Source organism: Lynx canadensis, chromosome B3 (assembly GCF_007474595.2).
Source record: "Lynx canadensis isolate LIC74 chromosome B3, mLynCan4.pri.v2, whole genome shotgun sequence".
In the NCBI taxonomy this organism is placed as follows: domain Eukaryota; kingdom Metazoa; phylum Chordata; class Mammalia; order Carnivora; family Felidae; genus Lynx; species Lynx canadensis.
In genome coordinates, this window is record NC_044308.2 from 115,050,642 (window position 1) to 115,075,967 (window position 25,326).

The 25,326-nt window shown below is 39.4% G+C and overlaps 1 protein-coding gene and 1 pseudogene across 1 annotated transcript in view; one reads left to right on the forward strand and one right to left on the reverse strand.

The window, feature by feature from the left end:
* SLC39A9 (solute carrier family 39 member 9) overlaps positions 1–25,326 on the forward strand; it is a 53,521-nt gene that overhangs the window by 24,666 nt on the left and 3,529 nt on the right. The window contains exons 3-6 of the mRNA XM_030319416.1: positions 14,358–14,552; positions 21,613–21,681; positions 23,123–23,208; positions 23,684–23,818. Of these exons, the coding sequence (XP_030175276.1) occupies positions 14,358–14,552; positions 21,613–21,681; positions 23,123–23,208; positions 23,684–23,818 (485 nt within the window). The remainder of the gene's footprint in view (positions 1–14,357; positions 14,553–21,612; positions 21,682–23,122; positions 23,209–23,683; positions 23,819–25,326) is intronic.
* LOC115516091 lies at positions 4,447–12,183 on the reverse strand (annotated as a pseudogene).

Consider the following 25,326-nt stretch of genomic DNA (forward strand, 5'->3'; position numbering starts at 1 on the left):
CCACTCATGCTCTGTCTCTCTCTCTCTCTCTCTCTGTCAAAAATAAATAAACATTGGGGCGCCTGGGTGGCGCAGTCGGTTAAGCGTCCGACTTCAGCCAGGTCACGATCTCGCGGTCCGGGAGTTCGAGCCCCGCGTCGGGCTCTGGGCTGATGGCTCAGAGCCTGGAGCCTGTTTCCGATTCTGTGTCTCCCTCCCTCTCTGCCCCTCCCCCGTTCATGCTCTGTCTCTCTCTGTCCCAAAAATAAATAAACGTTGAAAATAAATAAAAAAAAAAATAAAAAAAAATAAAAATAAAAATAAATAAATAAACATTAAAAAAAATTTTAAAAATTACTCATAGTTGTTCATAGTAACCTTTTTTTCTAATGTCTTCATTAAATTTTTTTGCCCCAAAGAACCATGTTTGATTTCATTTTTTTTCTGCTTTATATTTTGTTGATTTCTGTTTTGCCTTATACATATTAAAGCTTTTTGGTCAGGTACCTACTACACATTTAGGATTACTAGGTCTTATTGGTGAGCTGACCTTTTTTCATTATTATGTCCCTATTTATTCCTGATAAATATTTCTTGTTCTCAAGTCTGCGTTATTTGATATTAACATAGCCACTCCAGCCACGTTCCTTTTGAGTAGTGTTTACATGGTATATCTTTTTTCATCCTTTTACTTTTAACGTATATCATTCACTATTTTTAAATTGGATTTATTGTAAACAGCATATAGTTGAATTATATTTTTTAAAATCTCATTTGACAATTTCTCTGTCTTCTAGTTGGTGTATTTAGACCAGGGGTCAGCAAACTTTTTCTGTAATGGGTCAGACAGTAAATATTTCAGACTTTGTGAGTCATGTGGTCTCTATTGATACTATTGAATTCTGCCATTGTAATCAAGGGTACTGATTCTTTCCTTTGTGATCACCACTCTTCTGCTGAGCCATCCAGTGAACGTACTGTTTCAAATATTATATTTGTCAGTTTTAAGATTTCTACTTGGTTCCGGGGCGCCTGGGTGGCGCAGTCGGTTAAGCGTCCGACTTCAGCCAGGTCACGATCTCGCGGTCCGGGAGTTCGAGCCCCGCGTCAGGCTCTGGGCTGATGGCTTGGAGCCTGGAGCCTGTTTCCGATTCTGTGTCTCCCTCTCTCTCTGCCCCTCCCCCGTTCATGCTCTGTCTCTCTCTGTCCCAAAAATAAATAAACGTTGAAAAAAAAAATTAAAAAAAAAAAAAAAAGATTTCTACTTGGTTTCTTTTTATAGTTTCTATTTCTTCAAATGACATTCATTCATTTGAAGTGTTTTTTTACCTTTACCGATGAAAGCGTAGTTATAATACCTGCTTTAAAGTCTTAAGTATTCCAGTATCTGAGTTGTCTTGGGGTGGGTTGATTGTTTTTTCCCTTCATAATTGGTGAAATTTTTCTGTTTCTTTGTATGTCAAACAAGTTTGGGTTGTATTCTAGACATTTTTTTTTTTTTTTTTTTTTTTTTTTTTTAATTTTTTTTTTTTCGACGTTTTTATTTTATTTTTGGGACAGAGAGAGACAGAGCATGAACGGGGGAGGGGCAGAGAGAGAGGGAGACACAGAATCGGAAACAGGCTCCAGGCTCCGAGCCATCAGCCCAGAGCCCGACGCGGGGCTCGAACTCACGGACCGCGAGATCGTGACCTGGCTGAAGTCGGACGCTTAACCGACTGCGCCACCCAGGCGCCCCTAGACATTTTTAATAATATATTTTGGGACTTTGAGTCCTTTCAAAATCCTCTAGAGAATATGTAATTCTTTTGTTTTAGCAGTCACTTAGCCTGGTTGGTTTCAGACTGTGAAACCAGTGGTGCCTTTTTGGGTGATGGTTTTAATTTTAGTTCAGTTTTCAAAGCCTTTGTAATGCTGCTTTGGGTATGTCCCATCCCTGCAGAGCTCAGGGGTGAGTCTGGGACTTGTGCCTTTATACACACTGTGAAGGGAACCCTTCTTAGCTCTTTCCTCTCCCGGATTCCTCTCACACTCCCTGGCTTCCAGGGGCCCATTTACTTCATTCTCTGGCCAGAAAGATGGAGTTTTTCTAGGAGTTTTAGCTGCCTCTGCTGTCACTGCACACTTCTGTGTAACTTGGGACACCTTCAGGCCAAAGTGGCAGGAGAAAAGAGAGAACAGAATAGCCAAATCCCCCCCACCCCCCATGCTCTTCAGTCCACTCCTGCCAGAAAGATGTGGTTTTTCTGGGGCTTGTAACTACCTGGGTTGCTGCCATGCCGTTCTGCAACTGGGACCACCTTCAAGGTAGGGCTGGGAAAGAAAAACGAGGGGTGGTTTCCCTCCGTACCAACACCTCTCAGCAGCCCCTTTCCCTGGTCCTCTGGCCAGAAAGACAAGGTTTCTTTTGAAGTTTTTGCTGCCCTCTCTCCTCTTGCTATTGTTTACATTTGTTAGTCCTTAGGTAGTTGTTCTTTGTGTGTTTTGTTCCGTTTTTGTAGTAATCATTGTGTAACTGAGGCTATAATAGGTTTACTCCATCTTAGCCAGCTCCAGAAGTCCCTGTCATTTTTTTAAAATTTTTATTTTAGTGTATTTATGAGACAGAGACAGAGCATGAGTGGGGGAGGGGCAGAGAGAGAAGGAGGCACAGAATCCCCAAGCAGGCCCCAGGCTCCGAGGTGTCAGCACAGAGCCCAATGCGGGACTCGAACTCACGAAGTGTGAGATCATGACCTGAGCCGAAGTCAGACGCTTAACCGACTGAGCCACCCAGGTGCCACCCCCATCATTCTTTTTAAAAAGTAAAATATTAATACCCGATTCTGTGAACAGTTCTTGAAGTAGCTTAACCATCATACTAACTTCAAACTTTTTTTTTTTTTTAATTTTTTTTTTTTCAACTTTTATTTATTTTTGGGACAGAGAGAGACAGAGCATGAATGGGGGAGGGGCAGAGAGAGAGGGAGACACAGAATCGGAAACAGGCTCCAGGCTCTGAGCCATCAGCCCAGAGCCCGACGCAGGGCTCGAACTCACGGACCGCGAGATCGTGACCTGGCTGAAGTCGGACGCTTAACCGACTGCGCCACCCAGGCGCCCCAACTTCAAACTTTTAATCTCCAAATTTCCCACATCTCTCTGCACTCTGGTGAGCTTGCTCACATTGCTTTATTTTCTGCAACTTTATCATTTTCTTCCCCCACCCTTTTCCTCTTTTTCTTTTTGTAGATCAAATCAACTTTTCTCCCAACTTTAAGAAAGGAGTTTGTGTACATGTTTACCACAGCCTATAGTTTAGTTCTTCTGTGGACCTTATAATTATGATAATTAACAGATATTTTTTCAGAGCTCAGTGTACTGTGTTAACCAAGTGCCAGGGTACTTTAATAAGCATTATTAAATACTAATTAATGTAAAAAGGAATCTCTCACATATTTTTCTATAATTATAGCTCTAAAATCACTGGAATTAGATCAGCATTCATATGAGAAGACTGTCTTTCTACAGAAACAAGTTTTAAGAAGATGGTTTATGGAGGACTTCAGTGCTTGCTTACTGTGGGGCTAGATTTGAAGCCACCGTAATTTTTTGGAACATGAGAATTGGTACATTGAGGAAGACAGGCTATGGGGTCAAAAACCTAAATATAAACCTGATACATTATTCATAACTGTTAGGATAGTCATTGGAACTGTTACCAGAAATGGCTCAATATAGATTATTTTACTAATTTATCAGTGAATGCCACATATCAGATTTTTTAGAGAAATACAGTCATCTTATGGTTTTGTCATTTTGCTCTACGTTTAAATAAAAGGAAGGTAAATCTGTTATATTTAATTAACTCTTGTTCTGTCTCTTTAAAACTCTTAAACTTTATCCTCAGGATTCTGAAACATGGATGATTGTGGACTGATATCTGTCTCTTCTACTTCTTAGTTTGTCTGCTAAAGTGTCTGATCTCTACTTTTTCTCCCTCCCTGCCCCCCACATTGTTTTATTACTCACTATTGTTTCTGACCAATATTCAGGTCAACTATGTAACATAAGATGTTTAAAAATGAATCTCCCAAATTCCATTTGATATATACCTATGTTCCTGGATATTTACTGAGCACTTAGCATATGCCAGGTGTTATGTGAAGCTCTTCAGATATGTTGTCTAATTATCACAACAACCCTCTGAGACAGATACTGTTTTGCAAACGAGGACATTAAGCCACAAGGGAATTGAACGACTTGTCCAGGGTACTCAGCCAGTAAGTGTCAGGATCAGGATTTGAACACAGACAGTCTTTACTCTGAACCCTACACTTTTTTTTTTTTTTTAGCATAAATTTCCCCACAGGAAGAATTTAACTGATGGCACTAGTTTACTTTCCTCTTAAAAGGCTAATTGCAACCAAATGAAGTGAATGTAACCTCATGATTTGATTCTCTTCATAATATAACAAAATATGAAGCTTAGAACTGGACCACGTGGCCCTTTCTCTTTGAATCGCCTCCCAGTTCGGAATGCTTGCCCCTCTTAACAGCCAGCATTTTGTTAGATCTGCAGTTGGACTCAGCACATCCAAGCCTCTGCACAAGCTTCTTTGTACTTTTACCCTTTTTCCAGAAAATCGGCTTAGTCTGCCCACCATAGCCACTCTGCTTCCTGTCATAATGCCACTTGCCCTGGGCATAAAGAGAACCTTTGCCTTTCTTGTACTGTGTCACTTTGTGGGGTTAGTGCCTGCCGCACCTCTTGCAGCAAGTCCAGCGTGTTTTGGGAATGTTCACCGTGTTTGCAAGAGCACTATCAGCACGGGAAAAAAATTAGGCCTACCCTCTTAATGATGATGCTGTGCTACATGGGGTATGTCGCGAGGAATTTAAAATCACCGTTGCAGCGTTTATCTGCTGAAGAGTTCTTACAAAAAGAGATTTTTTTCCTTTTAAAAGCACAGTAATATTTTGACCAAAGATACATTAACTAACATCGCTTTAAAGCGTCAGCTTTATACATTTGATTGTGATCAAGTTTTCTCTTTTACATGAGAAACAGAACATGTCACCAATAAGCAGAAGCTATTCTGCCCTTATTACTGAAAACACATCAGGTGTAATAACTATTTGTCTTTGCCAGAAATAAAAAACTATATAATAGAGATCTATAAATATTGCAAGGCATGAGTAAATGTTGGCCTTGGGGCGCCTGGGTGGCGCAGTCGGTTAAGCGTCCGACTTCAGCCAGGTCACGATCTCGCGGTCCGGGAGTTCGAGCCCCGCGTCAGGCTCTGGGCTGATGGCTCGGAGCCTGGAGCCTGTTTCCGATTCTGTGTCTCCCTCTCTCTCTGCCCCTCCCCCCGTTCATGCTCTGTCTCTCTCTGTCCCAAAAATAAATAAAAAAAAAAAAAAAAAAAAAAAAAACGTTGAAAAAAAAAAAAAAAAAGGCCAAAATGAAAACTGGAGATCACTTCAAAAAAAAAAAAAAAAGCCAGATTACCTGAAAATTTGTTTCTTTTATAGAAGTACATATTAATCTGAAGGAAGAGCTTCAACGAATCTCCTTAAAGGGTGAATTGATTCTGTTACCTTTAATGCAATGAATGTCTGTGACAAAGGACGGCTACAGGCTACACATCATACAAATGGAACTTACTGGAAAGATTCCTATATAAATATCTAGAGAAAGAAGCTCATAATGATTTTCAGAACACTTTGTTAGTGGCGTGAGTAATATGTGTCTGATGTGCAATATGCAGGGATAACACCATTGGTTTGCGTACTTTGCAGCAAGGAGTATGATGTGGAACAAGTCTCAGGCTAATCAATTACCAGCCGGTGTCCTGAGTAATCAGACATACTAACCTGAAAGCTCATTCATGAATAACACATATATACAACTTAATATATTTTAATTAAGTTAAAATTAAACTATTTTGAAATCCCAGTTTTTGTTAGGTTCAGTTTCATGTCCAGAGTAGAAGGAAGAATGAGTGTATTAATATTCAGTATCTGGATTCCATTGCTAATTTGTGTATGTACCAATAAGGTGATTATCATTCACTTTGAAAAGGGTTTATGTTTGTTTTTTGGTTAATGTTTGCAAATAAGACCAATAATGCCTACCATTGTATATATTCCAATAAGTATTTCATGTTTTTATATAAAGCTAAATTCCATGTGAATGATAAGCATTCAGATCTTTTATGAGAAGCTCAATCAATAGCACATTTATTTCAAACAATATTTACTATATGTTGCTGATATTTTACTTATTTGCTAAATTTTTATATCAAAATAAGTATTAACCCCTTCAAAATTATAACCATGAAATTAGGTGCTTATAAAAGTGATTTCTTAAAAAATGTTGGAAATCTTTCTCTAATTTACTTCCAGAGTGTGTGGCACGTTTAGATGAGTATCATCAGCGGCAGCAAGATTTTCCTTGAAAGTTGTTTTGGTTTGGGGAAATACAAAATGTATTCAATGCCAATCTGCACAATAAGATAGCTGATCAATTTATTCAATACTATTTTATATCAAAAACAGGTGATAACTATAAAGACAGTTTTATTAGGATTCATAAACTTGACTCTTAAGCAGTAACAAAAGAAAAGTTCCAAAATTATTTTAAGAAAGCATTGTTGGCATCTTACACTTGTCAAAATGGCTAGAATCAAAAAGATAATCAAAAGACAATGTTGGTGAGGATGTGGAGAAAAAGGAGCCCTCGTACACTGTTGGTAGGAATGTAAATTGGTGCAGCCACTGTGGAAAACAGTATGGAGGTTACTTGAAAAATTAAAAATAGGAATACTATATGATCTAGTAATTCCACTACTGGTTATTGACCTAAAGAAAACTAAATCAAAAAGATACATGCACCCTTATGGTTATTGCAGCATTATTTACAATAGCCAAGATATGGAAACAACCCAAGTGTCTATTGATAGATGAATGGATAAAGAAGATTGTGTGTGTGTGTGTGTGTGTGTGTGTGTGTGATGAAATATTACTCAGCCATACAAAAGAATAAGATTTTTGCCATTTACAACAATGTGGATGGATCTGGAGGGTGTTCTACTAAGTGAACTATATCAGACAGAAAGACAATACAATATGATTTCACTTATATGTAGAATCTAAAAAACAAACCAAAAAAAAACTTCTTTTTTATTTTTAAAGAGAGTGCAAGCAGAGAAGAGGGAAAGAGGGAGAGAGAATCTTAAGCACACTCCACACTCAGCACAGAGCCTGATGGTGGGACTCAATCCCATGACCCTGGGATCGTGACCTAAGCTGAACCTGAGTCAAATGCTCAACCAACTAAGCCACCCAGGTGCTGCCCCCACCCCTGCCCAACCCCCGAAAGAACCCAAACAGACTCTTAAATGCAAAGAACAAACTAGTAGTTGCCAGCCGGAAAGTGACTGGGGTGATGGGTGAAATAGGTAAAAGGGATTTAGAGGTACAAGTTTCCAGTCATAAAATAAGTCACAGGGATGAAAAGTATGGCATAGGGAATTTAGTCAATAATATTGTAATAACATTGACAGATGGTAACTGTCTTACCATGGTGAGCACTAAGTTAATATAACATTGTATGTTAATTATATTTCATTTTTTTTAAAACATTGTTGGAATAAGATAATGAAGGGTCTTATACTCACCTAAGTTTTAAAATTCTGATATAGTTATACCTCATAAAATAAAATGATGTTGGCTATCCTTTGAACGTTGTAATTAGGCTGACGTTTCAGGGCTATGGACACCCCGAAAGTAATTACCTTTAAAAATTATTATGCAGCTGTTCACAAATAATAGTATGACTATACCCAAACTCTTGGCGTAACCTGTAACCTAATTTAGTGTGTTTATTTCTTACCTATTACAGCTGAATTTATAAAGACACATGTGCATAATTATCTTCAGACTAGAAGATTATATTTTATTTCCATTAAAAAATATTTTTATCTAGGAGCGCCTGGGTGGTTTAGTCGGTTAAGTGGCTGACTTTGGCTCAGGTCATGATCTTGTGGTCCATGAATTCGAACCCCGGGTCAGGCTCTGTGTTGACAGCTCAGCCTGGAGCCTGCTTCGGATTCTGTGTTTCCCTCTCTGCCCCTCCCCTGCTTGTGCTCTTTCTTTGTCTCTCAAAAAAAATGAATAAATCTTAAAAAAATTTTTTCAATCTTTTTATCTAAGAAATTATTAATTGCCATAACTTTTGTTTTTTTTTTAATTTTTTTTTTAATGTTTATTTCTGAGACAGAGAGAGACAGAGCATGAGTGGGGGAGGGTCAGGGAGAGGGAGACACAGAATCCGAAGCAGGCTCCCGGCTCTGTGCTCACAGCTCAGAGCACAGCTGTGTGTTTAAGCTCTGACACGGGGCTTGAACTCACAGACTGTGAGATCATGACCTGAGCTGAAGCCAGATGCTCAACCGACTGAGCCACACCCAGGCTCCCCTAATTGCCATAACTTTTGAAATGAAATGCCACATTAAAAAAATATAGAATTGAAGGCCATTTTTTTCCTTCAGCACTTGTTTGTTGAGTATTTGCTAGATTTTTGGCCTTCTATTGATTTTTAGCAGTTCAGAGATCTAAGATCTAGCCCCAGCCTTCAAGAATTCACAGCCAATAGAAAATGAATAACAATCAATGACAGCAAGGGTTAGCTTACTTTTTCTGTAAAGGGCCAACTAATAAATATTTCAGGCTTTGTGGGCCACATGATTTCTGTTGCAGTTACTTAACCCTGGTGTCATAGCATGAAAACAGCCATAGATAATCTGTGAACAGATGAGCCTGGCTATGTTCCAATGCAATTTGTATTTACAAAAATAGGCACCAGCCCTGTACCATAGTTTGCTGATGTCTGAATTCTGATATAGTGAGGTAGGACCTGTGGTAGAGAGATGCCTAGTGTGCTATGTATGAATGAAGAGAAGAGGACATAAAATCTCAAGGAGGAGGAGATGATGAGCTGAGTCTCCAAAGACAAGGGATTATCCAAGAGAGGCAGAGTGGAGAGCCCCTGGATTCATTAATGTGTGCAGAGTACAGGCAGAGGCAGAGAGGAGAGCCCAGTTAGGTGTTAAGTGGGCACCTTATGAAAGTGTAATCATTTAGATCCTCGCCAATAGCATCTTTCTAAATAGTATTGTAAATTGTCGCTACGTAGCTTTTTTTTTTTTAAGATGATTTAGTTCATATTCTCGAGGCCATGCAAAACTAGTCTCTCAGCTTGCAAAGAAGACCTACTTGAAAAATGATGAGGGCAGCCATCTCAGTATTGGCCTCAGTACTGCATTTTGAATTTTTTTGTTTTTATTGAAATATTGCTTACAAAAAAGTATGTTATACACGTATGGGCAGTGTATGGCTCAGTGATTTTCACAAACTTAATACAGTCATGGTACCATGAGGCTACATTTTAATTGTCCACCATTACTAATTCAAGAGTCTTAGACTGCTTCTCAAACTTAATTATTTTTCCTCTCTGAATTTTCAGTCACTTCTTTGGCTTAAAACCCTTACTGCTAACAAGTTTGTTTGTGTAAGGAACTGAGTGGTTCTTACACAGCCTGCCCACCTTTTTCTCCTAGGCCTGTTTGACGTTCAGCTCTCTTTAGTTGACCACTGCAGGCCCAGGCTTCTGATTTCTAGAAAATGCTCCTTATTCCAAAATCATCCATTTCTCCCCTGAGTCTCTCCACCTCCAGTAGTGCTTTCAAACTAAAAGTAGCAACTAAGTGAGTCTTCAAATACATTCAGCGAGTTGGACTTGTAACCAGGATTTAAAAAGAGCCTGGGGGCACCTGGGTAACTCAGTGGGTTAAACATCTGACTTCTGCTTGGGTCATGATCTCACGGTTCGGTTCGTGAGTTTGAGACCCGCATCAGGCTCACTGCTGTCAGCACAGAGCCCACTTTGGATCCTCTGCCCACATCTCTTTCTGCCCCTCCCCTGCTCATTCTCTCTCTCTCAAAAGAAATAAATTTAAAAATAAAATAAAAACCTGGTGGAGGGACAAAGAAAGAGGGAAAGACAAAGAAATGGAAGAGTGCGTTGTTAACCAGTTGAAGCTTCACTGTTTTGTGAAACTTTGTAGTTCGTTTTTCATATAAATAAAATTTATTTTTGGGGCGCCTGGGTGGCTCAGTCGGTTAAGCATCCGACTTCGGCTCAGGTCATGATCTCACGATCCGCGAGTTCGAGCCCCGCATCGGGCTCTGGGCTGATGGCTCAGAGCCTGGAGCCTGCTTCCGATTCTGTGTCTCCCTCTCTCTCTCCCCCTCCCCCGTTCATGCTGTGTCTCTCTCTGTCTCAAAAATAAATAAACGTTAAAAAAAAATTTTTTTTAAATAAAAAAATTTATTTTTTACTATGGGTCATGGTCTTAAAAGTTTAAAAACCATCATAAACCTCAACTTAGTCATATAAAAATACCACTTAACATTAACATCAGAATAACAATTGATAGTCAAAGACCTTGTTTAAATCAATAAAATGGAAATGTATTGGCCAAAGTAGAACTTTTCCGTGTCCTGGAAGAACATTCCATCTCATTTTTGAAGATGACACGACCAGTGTGATTCAGAGATGTTACAGGACAACAATCACTCATGAATGTATCCCTCATGCATGTACACGCAATAGTCTTTTACCAAATAGTAGTAAAATGAATCCAGCAGTATAGAAAAAGGATAACACATCTTTTTTTTTTTTTTAATTTTTTTTTTTTCAACGTTTATTTATTTTTGGGACAGAGAGAGACAGAGCATGAACGGGGGAGGAGCAGAGAGAGAGGGAGACACAGAATCGGAAACAGGCTCCAGGCTCTGAGCCATCAGCCCAGAGCCTGACGCGGGGCTCGAACTCCCGGACCGCGAGATCGTGACCTGGCTGAAGTCGGACGCTTAACCGACTGCGCCACCCAGGCGCCCCAGGATAACACATCTTAACCAGGTGGAGTTTATCCCAAGAATGCAAAGCAGGGTTTAGAGTAATATCCAGAAACCGGTTTCAATTATTATATTAACAAAATAAAGTAGAAAAACCATTTCATCATCCTTAACAGGTACAGAAAAGCCTTTGACAAAATTAACGTTTATTTATTTATTTATTTTTTTTAATTTTTTTTTTCTCAACGTTTATTTATTTTTGGGACAGAGAGAGACAGAGCATGAACGGGGGAGGGGCAGAGAGAGAGGGAGACACAGAATCGGAAACAGGCTCCAGGCTCTGAGCCATCAGCCCAGAGCCCGACGCGGGGCTCGAACTCACGGACCGCGAGATCGTGACCTGGCTGAAGTCGGACACTTAACCGACTGCGCCACCCAGGCGCCCCAACGTTTATTTATTTTTGAGACAGAGAGAGACAGAGCATGAATGGTGGAGGGTCAGAGAGAGAGGGAGACACAGACTCCGAAACAGGCTCCAGGCTCTGAGCGGTCAGCACAGAGCCCGACGCGGAGCTCGAACTCACAGACCGCGAGATCATGACCTGAGCTGAAGTCGGACGCCTAACCGACTGAGCCACCCAGGCGCCCCGTCAAAATTAAACTCTCCTTCGTGAAAAAAAAAAAAATCACAGCAGACTAGGAAAGGATTTCCTTAGTGAGAAAGGGCTTATTTGAAAATCCTACGGCTAAGACACCTAAAGTTTAGAACAAAGCAAGGCCGTGTCCTCCCAGCCATTATTTAACATCGTATTTGGGGCTTCTAGCCAGATCCTACCCCACAGTAAGGCCAGGGAAAGAAAGAAAAGGCATAAAGATTGGAAAGAAGCAAAACTTTGTGAAGATGACATGATCATGTACGTAAAAATGGTTGAAGTTTTAAAGCCTCACAATAGCAAATGTTGACAGTGGCATAGAGCACCTAACACTCCTACACTGCTGTTGGGCATGGAAGATGGTACAGCCACTGGAAACTGGAAAACAGTTTTTCATAGTTAAACCTACACACAACCCATCAATTCCAAGCCTATGTATGTACCCAAAGGAAAAGAAAACGTGTATCCACAGAAAGACTGGTACCTGAATGCTTATAGCAGCTTCATTTATAGTAGACCGAAATTGGAAATAACCCAAATGTCCATCAATAGGTAAATGGGTAAACAAATCGCATGTGATACATGCAAAGCATAGATAAATCTCAAAACATCATGCTAAGCAAAAGAATCCTTACCCAAAAGAGTACATCTTGTATGGTTGCATTTATACGAAATCCTAGAATAGGTGGGAAAAAAAAACCCAAAAACCTCTGGGGACAAAAAGCATATCAGTGCTTGCTTGGGACCAGGAGTGATATATTGACTTCAGAGTAGCATAAGAGAACTTTCCTGGGATTTTTAAATATTTGGTATCTTGTCCTGGTGGTAGTTACTAGAGTTTTTGCACTTGCAAAAACCCATGTGTCTTATTCTATGTAAGTTATATCTCAGTAAAGTTGTTGTTGTTGTTGCTTTTTAGAGAGTTTTTTTTAATTTATTTTTTTTAGAGAGATCTAGACGTTTAATTTAAAACAAGTGGACAAAATCAGTGTTAGAAAAAAATCTCCAGCTTAAAAAATTACCGTGGGATGATGAAAATTTCTGGAGATAGATGATCGTGATGGTTGCAGGGCAGTGTGAATGTACTTAAAGCTGCAAATGGCTTAAAAATGGTTAAGGGGCTCCTGGGTGGCTCAAGCGGTTAAGTGTCCTACCCTGGATTTTGGCTCAAGTCATGATCTCACGGTTCAAGGGGTCGAGCCCTGCCTTGGGCTCTGTGCAGACAGCAAGGAGCCTGCTTGAGATTCTCTCTCTCCCTCTGTGTCTCTCTGCCCCTCCCCCACACTCACGCTCTCAAAATAAATGTTAAAAAACAGTTAAAATGGTAAGTAAATTTTACATTACGTATATTTTATCACATTTTTTAAAAGGTTAAAAAAAGAAAACAGCTATGAAAACCAAAAAAAAAAAAAAATCCTTCAGGAATTAGATGGAGATATAGGTGGGTTTTTTTGTTTTTGTTTTTAATCTTAAGATAGCATGTGCTTTGTGCCCCTCAAAAATATCTTTTAAAGAATTAAGGCAGGGATATGCATGGGTGGCTCAGTCAGTTGGGCGTCCAACTTCAGCTTGGGTCGTGATCTCACAGTCTGTGAGTTCGAGCCCCGCGTCGGGCTCTGTGCCGACAGCTCAGAGCCTGGAGCCTGCTTCAGATTCTGTGTCTCCCTGTCTCTGCCCCTCCCGTGTTCATGTTGTGCTTCTCTCTGTCTCAAAAATAAATAAAAACACTAAAAAAAAATTTTTTTTTTTTTAAATAAAGAATTAAGGCAGGGACGCATGGGTGGCTCAGTCGGTTAAGCATCCAACTTTGACTCATATCATGATCTCATGGTTTCTGAGTTCAAGCCCCACATCAGGCTCTGCATTTACAGTGCCGAGCCTGCTTGGGATTCTCTCTCTCTCCCTGTGTCTCTGCCCCTCCGCCACTCATGTGCGCACTCACACACTCGCTGTCTTTCAAATAGATAAACTTAAAAAAAAAAAAGAAGGCAGAATCTAAAATATTACAAGGATCTAAAAATTACAACGAGTAATTTCTTTGATCAAAGGTAAAAATGCTTAATCCAAGTATGAATGAATAATGTCTAATGTGTTAACATGAAACACAGCAAAGATCAGGATTCTGGCCTTGAAGTATTTATGCTTTGAGTGTCATATGTGAATATAAACTAGGAAGTATTACCTGTCCAAGTGCCACTTCCTGTAATATGGAGTATCTCAGCAGTTGTATTTCTAGAACTGAATTTAGACTGAAGGATGTGCCTCGTAAACTGCTCTGCCCTTTTGGTTTCTAGTTAGTGATTGCCTCCTGATATTTTTTATGAATATATGATTTTATATTTTATAAAATGTTATATTTATATCTTATAAATATATTTTCATAAAACTTACACAATTTTTATACTCAGTTTACTCTTCATTTGCAATTTCTAGATCAACCTAGGTGTGAAACCAGATCCACTTGGTTAAAATTATTTTCGTTATTACTGCTCTTCATTCACCTGTTTTCATCAGAGTAAAACTCACTGTAGTTTCTGATGATATTGGCAGGAATTTCTCAGCCAGGAAAGAGGACGATATCACTTGGGAATATGACTGCTTTCTTGCTTGGTGATTTGCTTCCACTTCCTAGGTTTTGAGAATAATGGGCAGTTAAAAGGTCTACATGCCAAAAGGAGTTTATGATTGGCTGGATTACGATACAGGAAGTAGATGTCTTTGCAGTAAAGTAAGTAGGGCTTGAAATGCAGAGGAATGGAAGCTTCTATGTGAAAATGTTTCAAGGGGGACAACCTTTTCTCTTTATGGTTCATTCTACTCTAGGTAAGCACCACCAAGCGAGTGAGACACAGAATGTTATTGCATCAGACAAAGCAGAAATACCAGTTGTCCATGAACATGAGCACAGCCATGACCATACACAGCTGCATGCCTACATTGGCGTTTCCCTCGTTCTGGGCTTCGTTTTCATGTTGCTCGTAGACCAGATTGGCAGCTCCCATGTGCATTCTACTGATGGTAAGTAGCCCCAGCGCTTTATGGGCAGTGCAATAAATTTGCAGTTTAGAAAGTCACAGATGATTAAACAATTCAGTATGTATCAATGGGCTTATTTAGTGCTGAAAACTCGTCTTTCTTGGGTTCTGGTGAGCATTTTATTCAGTTGGGGGAGCTAGTGAGTTGTGACATGGCACAAGGGAGTGCTCAGTGGGTTATTAATCTTAAAACTGTCTCATTGAGAGTCTAGCACAGAAATTCTTAACTTTTTTTGTGCCGTGGAGCCCTTAGACATTCTGAAGCCTGTGGACTTTTTGAATGTGTTTAAATGGGTAAAGCATAATGCATAGAATTGCAGAGAAAGCCCAGTTATATTGAAATATAGTTCTAAAACGTTAAAAACAAATGTATGATACAGTAATGTGTATCTTCTTTATTGATGCATTAATTAACAAGATATAATATATTTAAATCATATGCAAGGTGGAGTTAAATTTTATTTTTTAGGACATCAGCATGACAGCTTTTGTTGCTTAGCTCGCTAAAAATCTTAAGTTGTGAGATGGGCTTTAACAAGGCAACAGAGTGTCATGTTGAACATTCAGTTGATTTGGTTTTCTGTTTTAATGGTTACTAGTATAGAGAACCCTGATTCACAAAGATATTTTCTTACAGATATACTTAAACACATTCATAGCTTGCTTTCCAAAGAAAGCTAAACTTCTCTCAACTACAGTTCTCTAAGACTTTAAATTTAACTCCAGATACAGTAAGTTTTTAAAGAAATTTTTAAAATAATTTTTTAATTTATTTTTTAAAGTAAACTCTACCCCCAGCATGGAGCTCGAACTCACGTCCCCAAGATCAAGAATCACATGCTCCACCAACAAGCCAGCCAAGTAACTTTTTTGTCTTAAGATCAATGAATTCATCTTTGGCTAGGTCAGCATCTTTGATATGGTTTGTATTAAATAAAAAAAAATTCTGATCCATGACAAAAATAAATTTGGAAGAGTTGCATCAAACTCTTGGGGTTTGGTGATATAGGGATTTATAAATATCTCTTTTCAAATACACTGACAGAGAACTTTGCAGATAGGAACTGTTGGAGAGCAGCATAGATATCTTGGTCCCCAGTGAGAGATCCCATGGCTTTTGCTGTTTAGTTGCCTGAATGACTGTAGGTGAAGAGTTACCGGAGAGTGGCCCAGCTTTGCCACATGAGCATCTACAGACAAGAAGACTGTAATCATGCAATGTGGAGGCATTATAAGCCCTTAAATTTAAAATAGTGATGAGTGAAAGCAAGAATATGAAGATATTTACAACTGTAAAATAATATGAAATTATCTGATTACTATTGGCAATAGAGTATAGGTAGTGCTGATCTTGTAGCATATTGTCTATGTTCACAATTAAAGGAAATAATAGATTTCAGTTAGAGGTTAGTAAAAATTAAAATGCGGGGTTTTTTCCACGTTAAGGTCACAGGCATCCCCTACATTCTACCTGTGTTCTTCTATGTGGGCCCCAGGTTAAGAATCCTTGGCCTACAAAAAAAATCAGTGGAAAAGCAGGCAAAAGACATGAACAGATAGTTCATAAAAAGTTATTAAAATGGTCCTTAAACATATAAAAAGATGTTCAATTTCACTTAAGAATGCAAATCAAAACTCTGCCGAGATGTCATTTCTTACCTGTCAGGCAAAACTTCAACAGCTTGACAATACACTCTGTTATCAGAGCTCCGGTGAAACACACTCTCATCTATTGCTGTGGGAATGCAAAATTGTACAGCCCCTGCAGAGGAGAGCTTGGCAATATGTAACAAAACTGCACTTGTATTAACCCTTCAACCCCAAAGTCCTATTTGTAGGAATTGCTCCTGATAATATAGCTCCACTATGAAAATACACATGCACAAGATTATTTAGTACAACATTATTTACCACTGTAATACCACTTAAATGTCCAGTCACGGAAATTGGTTGAATGAAGTGTGATGTGTGCATATAATGGAGTTCTAGGTAACTGTGAAAGAGAGTGAGGAATCAGATCTCTGTGACTTGATAGGGAGAGATTTCTAGGAGATATTGTTAAGTGGGGGAAAAAAGCTGAAATGTAAATTAGTTTCCATCATATACTACATTTTGTGTAAGAAAGAAGGGGGAATAAAACAAGACCAGTTAGACAACGGTTAGTTACGTGTAAGAAGCGGGTGCAGGGTAGGATAGGGTAGCAGAGTTTCAGGAGGGCATGACACTTCCCTGGGCAGGCCTGTTTAATATAGCTTTGACTTTTGGAAACATGTTGATATTTCCTATATTCAAAAAATAAAATGAAATCAACAAGGATAGGGGAAGCTAACTGAAGCAGATGAACTGTAATTCGGATGAATAACAATCACACTGAAGGGGTTTAAAAAAAAATGAATTTAAGTGACTTATGAATGTAATGTTTGACTATATATTTTTAGTTTTGGATGGAGTTGGGGGAAGAAGCATTAAACAATTACTGAACTCTTTATTAGGCTTTGCTTTTTGTAATGGCATAGGTGAAAACAATTCTGAAACTATTTTAGGTGTATTATAAGATTGAGCAAATGAGTAAGTGTGTTGATGTTGGTGGAACCAGAGTTCTCACTGTGGAAGAGGGGACATACAAATCTGAAATGGGGGAAGGCCAGAAAGAACCTCTGTAGGGATGGACTGGAATTGGAGCTATTGGACTCATGATTTCTAAAATGTATATGTGTATATGTGTGTATATGTGTACATATATACGTGTGTGTTTATGTATACATGTATGTATGTCTTAGCTCTGTCTGCAGAGAGGGCCTAGAAGTAAAGACACCTCACTAGCAATGAGCATACCAGGGCTCTTCAGAGAAATGGCTGATTCCAGGACAGGGGCAGGGTAAGTACAAAATGAGCTTGGAACATCTAGTGCTCATAAAAAAATAAAAATTAAAAAAAATAGGAAGGAAGAAAATGGAAATTTGTCACGGAATATAGAGCCAGCTTGAAGGGGCTCCCACTGGCCAGATATAGGACAATTTGAGCTCCAATATAATTAAGAATAGTAACGAAGTATAAACCATTGAAAAAATGAGGATCAGTGAGCACATCCACATGAGAGAGAGAGAAGGAGAAGGGAAGATGCTTGTTTACAGTAGGTTGCTAAAGGCCAACTTGTAAATGTGGAAAGGGTGCTGGCATTAGAAAATCATTTTTGCAATCCTCATAGTAAAAACTGGCTCAGGCCAGAATCACCAATGAATATTGCATCTAGGAGATGAATTTTGATTTGCTTATTAGTTGCAAAGGAAAAAGAAGTAACTAAACAAAGAAATCCAATAATACCTTGACCAGATGATTAAAACTAATGTCACTGGCATCTGTTTTCAATGTGGGCAAATAAGTTCCCATCAGACCAGCCTCCTTACAGATAATTATAAACTCTGGGCATATATTTTTTAAAAATACCTAAAGACACTGGAGAGTGACCCAAAGCAGGAAAATTCTGGAGGGGAGTCAACCCGTGGAACAGGGTGAGTTCCTATTTGTACTGCCTAAAAATACCTAAAGACACTGGAGAGTGACCCAAAACAGGAAAATTCTGGAGGGGAGTCAACCTGTGGAACAGGGTGAGTTCCTATTTTTGCTGCTTTTAAGCAGTCAGTGCCCAGTGAGGTAGCTAAAACTGATAGAAAACTCAGTCTCTCAGGCCTAAGGAACCAGAGGACAGAGTTCAGGGTAACTATAGCCACTGGAAGGTACAACCCCACATTTTATGTATAAATTCTACCCAAGTCTGGCAAGGCCCTGAACCATTCTTTTGTGGGCAGACTCAGCTAAAGATGAGAGAACTAAACCAGGATTTGAGCAGCTTCCCAGAAGACAGACTTTGCAGTTTGAGCTAAACCAAGTTACTTAAAGCACAACACAAAAGCAACGCTCTTCAGGGGCACCTGGGTGGCGCAGTTGGTTAAGTGTCCAACTTCAGCCAGGTCACGATCTCGCGGTCCGTGGGTTCGAGCCCCGCATCAGGCTCTGGGCTGATGGCTCAGAGACTGGAGCCTGTTTCCGATTCTGTGTCTCCCTCTCTCTCTGCCCCTCCCCCGTTCATGCTCTGTCTCTCTCTGTCCCAAAAATAAATAAACGTTGAAAAAAAAAATTAAAAAAAAAAAAAAAAGCAACGCTCTTTGGAGGAATATAATAGAATTCAGAGTGTCCACAAGATAACGTTCACAGTGTCCAGGATATAATCCAAAATTCACTCCACTAGTAAGCAGCAGATGTACATTCTGTGCGTCTAGATGTGACATCCTGAGAGGCAGCATCTGTAGAGTATTCAGCGTGCATATTCAGCCTGTATTCAGAATGCATAATCTAAGGACACATCAGACAAACCCAAAAAGGAAGGATCAGTCTGTTAAAAAACAAGAAAGGCTGAGGGAAGGGACGTGTATTCTTCAAAGATACCAATGTCGCAAAAGTCAAAGGCAGAGAAAATGGTTCAGATTAAAGGGAACTACAGAGAAACAAGTAAGTGCATATATGATCCCAGACTGGATCCTTCCTGGGAGGGAAAAATGCTCTGAAAGACCTTCCTGGACAGTTAACAAATTAGAATATGCAAGAGAGATTAGAAAAAAGTATCAATATTAGATTTACTGAAGTTGATAACTGTGCTGTGATTATATGAGAAAATGTCCTTCCTCTTAAGGAAATATACTTTGAAATATCTAGGGATAAAGAGTTATGATGTATGCAACTTACTTTGAAATGGTACAGAAAACAAGTGTGTGTGTGTGTGTGTGTGTGTGTGTGTGTGTGTAGTATGGATAGAAAAAGAACATGAACACAAATAATGAAGCAAATGGGGCAAAGTGTTAGACAGTAGGTCGTTCTGAGAAAGGAGTGTGTGAGTGTTTTTTTTAACATTGTCAGAACTTTCTGAAGATTTGAAATTATTTCCAAATAAAAGGTTTTTTTTTTCAAAATTCATGGAATTGAATTTAGCCTTTTTAGTCCAAGGCTATTTTTTGTTTCGTTTGTTAATCTTGCATTTACTGTTTCTTTTCAGTATTTTTCCATGCACTTTTTTTTTAATGGTCTTACATGTATTGGGAAGCTGATTTAGAAGTAAATGCTTTTATTTGTGTGCTTTTTTACCAAATAGCAAATGAGAAACACCCTCTGGTTGGATGGGATCTGATTCCATCTACGTTACATAGTTGCCCACAGTGGCCTCGATGACATTTTTGCGATTCTTGTCAGTTTTGATTTTAAATGCACTTAAAGACCCACTAGTGCCCTATGATACTATACAAAGAATTAAAAATAGCATGTGTTCCTTTATTCTTCTTCCTGTTTTATCTTTGAAGTCACTGTTTTTGCTGGCTTTCATGTATCTAGTAATCTGGTTTTACCAATTATCTGCAGGGTTTTATCTATTGTTAAATCTCAGTAAAAATTCATTTATTAAATTTATGCTAAAGCAGTCTTTTCCTATAGATTTATAAAAACTGCGTTTTAATTGTAAAGCCTCTAATTTTTATTTAAGATGCTATTTATAACTAGAAAAGTCAAAGCAAACTTATCACACAGTATAATATGATAGTCTTCACATTTTGGGGCGATACTGAAATATTTGTTGTCTCAGACCAACTGGGGCTTTAGCTTCCCTTCCTTGTAGTATTTTAATTAGAAGATAATTTTATTTTTAGTAAAAAGATAACATGTTACTTTACTTGTATGTGTTTTTTCCCACTGTAAACCATTCTTCCTATGTGCTGGGTTCCCCCAGAAGATTAAATCCCTTGGAATTTATTTGGCCAATGTCCATCTGTCATTTCATCTGGCATTTTGATGTCCTCATCTTTAACTTTACATTGTTTGGACATTATTGACTTGCTGGTATATTTCCTATTATAGCAGTAACATTCATACAGAGAAATGTTTTTCTCCCCTCTCTAATAAGGATTTATTAAGCAGCTATTGGGTGTCCATTGCTGTGCGACATTCTGTAAGACATGTGAAAAGGGAATGGAGAGAAGTGGAAAATTCACTTCTGTGCAGTTTACAGTCAGTCTGGGGACATCAGACCTGAGTGAAAACAGTTTTGCATATCTCAGGTGGTGGTATAGAAGAAACTGAAGTAGTATGTGCACTTAGAGCTCTTGGCGAGGGGAACCTTTTGAGCTGGAATTGATCTTTAATTCTTTCTTAAGGGAAGTAGTCCTAGAATTGACTTTGAACAATGGCTGTGTTTTGGACTGAGGAGCTGAGAAGTTATGCACATGCCAAGAATTAAAGACGAGAGATTTGAGGAAGAGAGAATGAGAATGTTTTGTTAGAAGGTGTTAAAGAAGCTGGTTTAACTGGACTGAATAGTGAGAAATAAGATGACACCAGTTGATAAAGAGCTTAAGAACCTATGAATGGAGCAGTTTGGACTGAGTTTGATAAGCAGCAGATTCTTAGCTAGTTAACTGGCACGTCAGAAGGGTGGTGATTCAGAGATGAGCATTCCGACAAGGATGTGTAAGACAAATCAGATGAGGGAGAAATGAGAGCTAGGGGAGACCAGCTGGGAGCCTGTTGCTAAGTCAGGTTCAAGTTGATGAAAGTTTAGGTTAGGATGATGGCGATTAAGTGGAGAAGGGCAAGCACGATAGACATTTTGGTCTTGGAATAAAGCTAAAGTTTCAGGAGGCTGGGGAGAGGAGCAGGTAGGCAGTGACAATTCAGTTGGTCTGGAGAGAAGTGAGGAGAGACCACAGAGCACTTTCCAGGGAGAGCCGGAGCGCTCAGGGGTGCAAGGCAGCTGAGGCAGTTCGGGCTTACGTATTGTCTGTTCAGGGAAGGCTGGGGCAGATGAAGGGTTCCCTCCTGCCCACTTCTTTCAGGACAGGAGAAACTTCTAAGTGTTTGAAGCCAGTCGTGAGGAAAGACAGTCAGGAGGAAAACAGAATCTACTTTAAGAGCTTTGAAAGAATTCTTCCACCTCCAGGACAGCGTTCTAACAGTTTCTGTTTCACATTGCTTAATGACTGACTCGCTTATTTTTACTTCAGATCCAGAAACAGCAAGGCCCAGCAATTCCAAAATCACCACCACGCTGGGTCTGGTCGTCCATGCTGCAGGTAGGGCGGGACTGGAAAGAGAGCCCTTTCTCTTCTGGTGCACCATGGGGAGTTTAGTGTTTACATCCCAGGGACCACCCCCATGAAAGCTCTTGGGCTGGCCTTCAGGGAGAGGGTTTCGTGATGAAGTTCTCCAACCCAAGTATAAACCCTGGCGTACTCAGTGTCAGGGTTTTGCGAGCTAAGAATGGTTTTTATATTGTTTAATGGTTGAAAATATTTTGTGGCACCTGAAAATTACATGAAATTTAAAGTTTAGTGCCTGTAAATAGTCTTTTTGGGAACACAACCATGCCCACTTGTTTACATCTTACCTGTGGCTCTTCGAACAGTAATGGCAGAGTGCTGCAAGAGAGCAAATTGCAAAACCTGAAATATTTCCTCGTTGGCCCTTTAAGAAAAAAATTTGCTGACCTCTGCCCTAGAACCTCATCTGGAAAAGAGTTTTGACACTTTTATACTGAATAGCCCTGTTGCTCAGTGTATACCTAAAGTGCCAGTTGAGGCAGAGGTGGGCTGTAGAATGCAGAAGGCTCAGCATTGCTAATTGGGCATGCCTTAGAATGATCACCAAAGACCAGTCCTAGTAGTGGGATTCTGGGAAGGACAAAGGCATGTGAAATGTGGCATGCTATTACTTGGACCTTTCTTTTTTTTTTTTTTTTTTTTTTTTTTTTTTTTAATTTTTTTTTTTTCAACGTTTATTTATTTTTGGGACAGAGAGAGACAGAGCATGAACGGGGGAGGAGCAGAGAGAGAGGGAGACACAGAATCGGAAACAGGCTCCAGGCTCTGAGCCATCAGCCCAGAGCCTGACGCGGGGCTCGAACTCCCGGACCGTGAGATCGTGACCTGGCTGAAGTCGGACGCTTAACCGACTGCGCCACCCAGGCGCCCCTACTTGGACCTTTCTAACAGAACATGCCTATCTGACAAAACTTTAGCCAGCCAGCCAGCCAGTGTTTACTTTTGACGTATAAATCATCTCTGTAAAGTTGTAGTGTTCTTATGTTGTGTTTTTTCATCTACAAGATGCAGAGTTGCTTTCTTTATAATCTTTGCTATTTCTGCTATTACAGTTTGATTAATCAGTGGATTATACCTTATAATACTTTATATAGACTTTATATACTTACATACTTTATATACTTTCTGGCATCATACTTTTCTAATAACAGCTGATACATTGAATATTTGGGGCCAGGTGCTAAGCAGCTTACAAATGTTATCTCATTTAACCCTCATGAAAACCCAAAGAACACATACTTCACTGAACCCATTTTAGAGATGAGAAGACTAAGGTTGAGAAATGTTAAAGAACCTTCCCAGAATCAAATGCAGGTCTACCTGACTCTAAAACTCATATAAGACTAGGACACTAGTATAGATGCTGTTGTTGTTGTATTTATAATGTTTTATGTTTCGTTTTTTCCAAATTTAGCTGATGGTGTTGCCTTAGGAGCGGCAGCCTCTACTTCCCAGACTAGCGTCCAATTGATTGTGTTTGTGGCAATAATGCTACATAAGGTAAGGGGAATCCTAGTGAAAGATTTGATATTGAATATATTCACAATTAAAATTTCTCTTTGGTCATTAACATTTTCCTGGAATGGGGAAATATTTTTAGCTATTTTCATAATTGCCCTTCGTTTGAGACAGTTGACTAGATGGAAGGGATTTTTTTATGGTCCTATACACAAATTACTAAATTCTCTACAGATTTCTGTATTTTATAATAATTTTTGTTGGTAAATATTCTTGTTTTTTTATAATCTTTTCTTGACTATTTCTCTCTTCCTACTGTCTAAAACACACACACACACACACACACACACACACAGGATATTTTCTTAGCTTAGAACATTAGTTCCTAAAAGGCAGAGCTCAGTCTTGGTACCATGCCTCTTTTTTTCAGTGAGAATTCAGTCCAATGACATATACTTCATAATATAGAAGCAATCCATACTTTAAGAGTATTTAAGACTAATTTTTTTTTTTCCAGGCACCAGCTGCTTTTGGGCTGGTTTCCTTCTTAATGCACGCTGGCCTAGAACGGAATCGAATCAGAAAACATTTACTGGTGTTTGCGCTTGCAGCACCAGTTATGGCCATGGTGACATACTTAGGACTAAGTAAGGTACGTCTTATTCGTTCCTAGTTTATCTAGACAAGTATCCAATTTTTTTGTGATCTACCAGAATCTATGGTCTTTTATGTTGAGTTTCTCAGTTAAGTTACTCTCTCAAACTAAAAATGAAATTGGGGCTCCTGGATGGCTCAGTTGGTTAAGCATCCAACTTCGGCTCAGGTCACTATCTCACGGTTAGTGAGTTCAAGCCCCAGATCAGGCTCCTCGCTAACCATGCGGAGCCTGCTTGGGATTCTCTCTCTCTCCCCCTCTCTCTGCCCCTCCCCTGCTCGCTCTCTGTCTCAAAAATAAAATGATAAAGAAAAATGAAATTATGAGTAAAAACCAGTACAAGGTAAACATCTCAATTCCAAGGCATTCCCTTCATAAATTTACATCTTCCTGTTCATTTAATTTGAAAATGTCTTCCCCTTCAATTCCGAAAACATTTGCACATATACGTGATCTTTCAAATAACATAACTTAAGCCTAACCAGACCCACTAATTTTATTTGACAGACGTATAATAAGCCATGGTACATATTTAATGTTTAAGCAGGCACGTGAAGAGTGAGGGACAAGCAAATGGCAGCTTTGAAGAGAATAGGGGATGAGCAGAGATGCCTGTATTCTCATATCACCGCATACTAAATATCCAGTTCTTTATCATTGCGCTGAACATAACGTCAGACTTGAAGTAACGTGTCTGTCGCTTGTCAGTTCTGAGCCTGAGTATCCTTCCCCTGCTGTTCAAGTTGGACCTTTCCCTGTCTTCCAGTTCTGTCCACTGGGGCTGCGGGTCTCATTGACCTGTTGTATTTCAGTGTCAGCTGGCAGGTGACAGGAGGAAAATCTTAGCACCAGACTGAGTGCTAAGGGTTCGTTCATGGAACTGCTTTCCCATACTCTCTCTGAAGGTCACTGATTCTTCTGAGTGTCACTCAGTTCATAGCTGATACCGCAAAACTTATATTAAATTCTTTTTTAATGTTTATTCATTGTTGACAGAGAGTGAGAGCAGGAGTGGGGGAGGGGCAGACAGAGAGGGAGACACAGAATCCGAAGCAGGCTCCACAGCAGCTCTGGAGCACAGAGCCTGACACGGGGTCGAACTCACCGACTGCAAGATCATGACCTGAGCCAAAGCCGGACGCTCAACTGACTGAGCCACCCAGGCACCCCCCAACAAAACTATATTAAAAGGAACATATGAGAAACGAGGTGGTCAAAACATGGTTAAGTTCATGTTAATCAAGTTTGTTGATTTGGATTGCTAACAAATGAGGTGTCTTAAAAACCCTCTCTGATCGTTTGAAGAGCCTTTTCTTCTTTCAGTCAGTATATAGTTCCTTTTAAGTATTACCCTATATATCACTTCATTGATCATCGATCAAAGTCTTTAGAACTTTCGACAGAAAGGTGTAATTCTGGAGGCATGGGGTTACATGTTACATTATGGCGTGCTCCTTTCTTAAATTTTTAATTGTTGTAGTCCATGGGTCCACTTTTTTAATAGA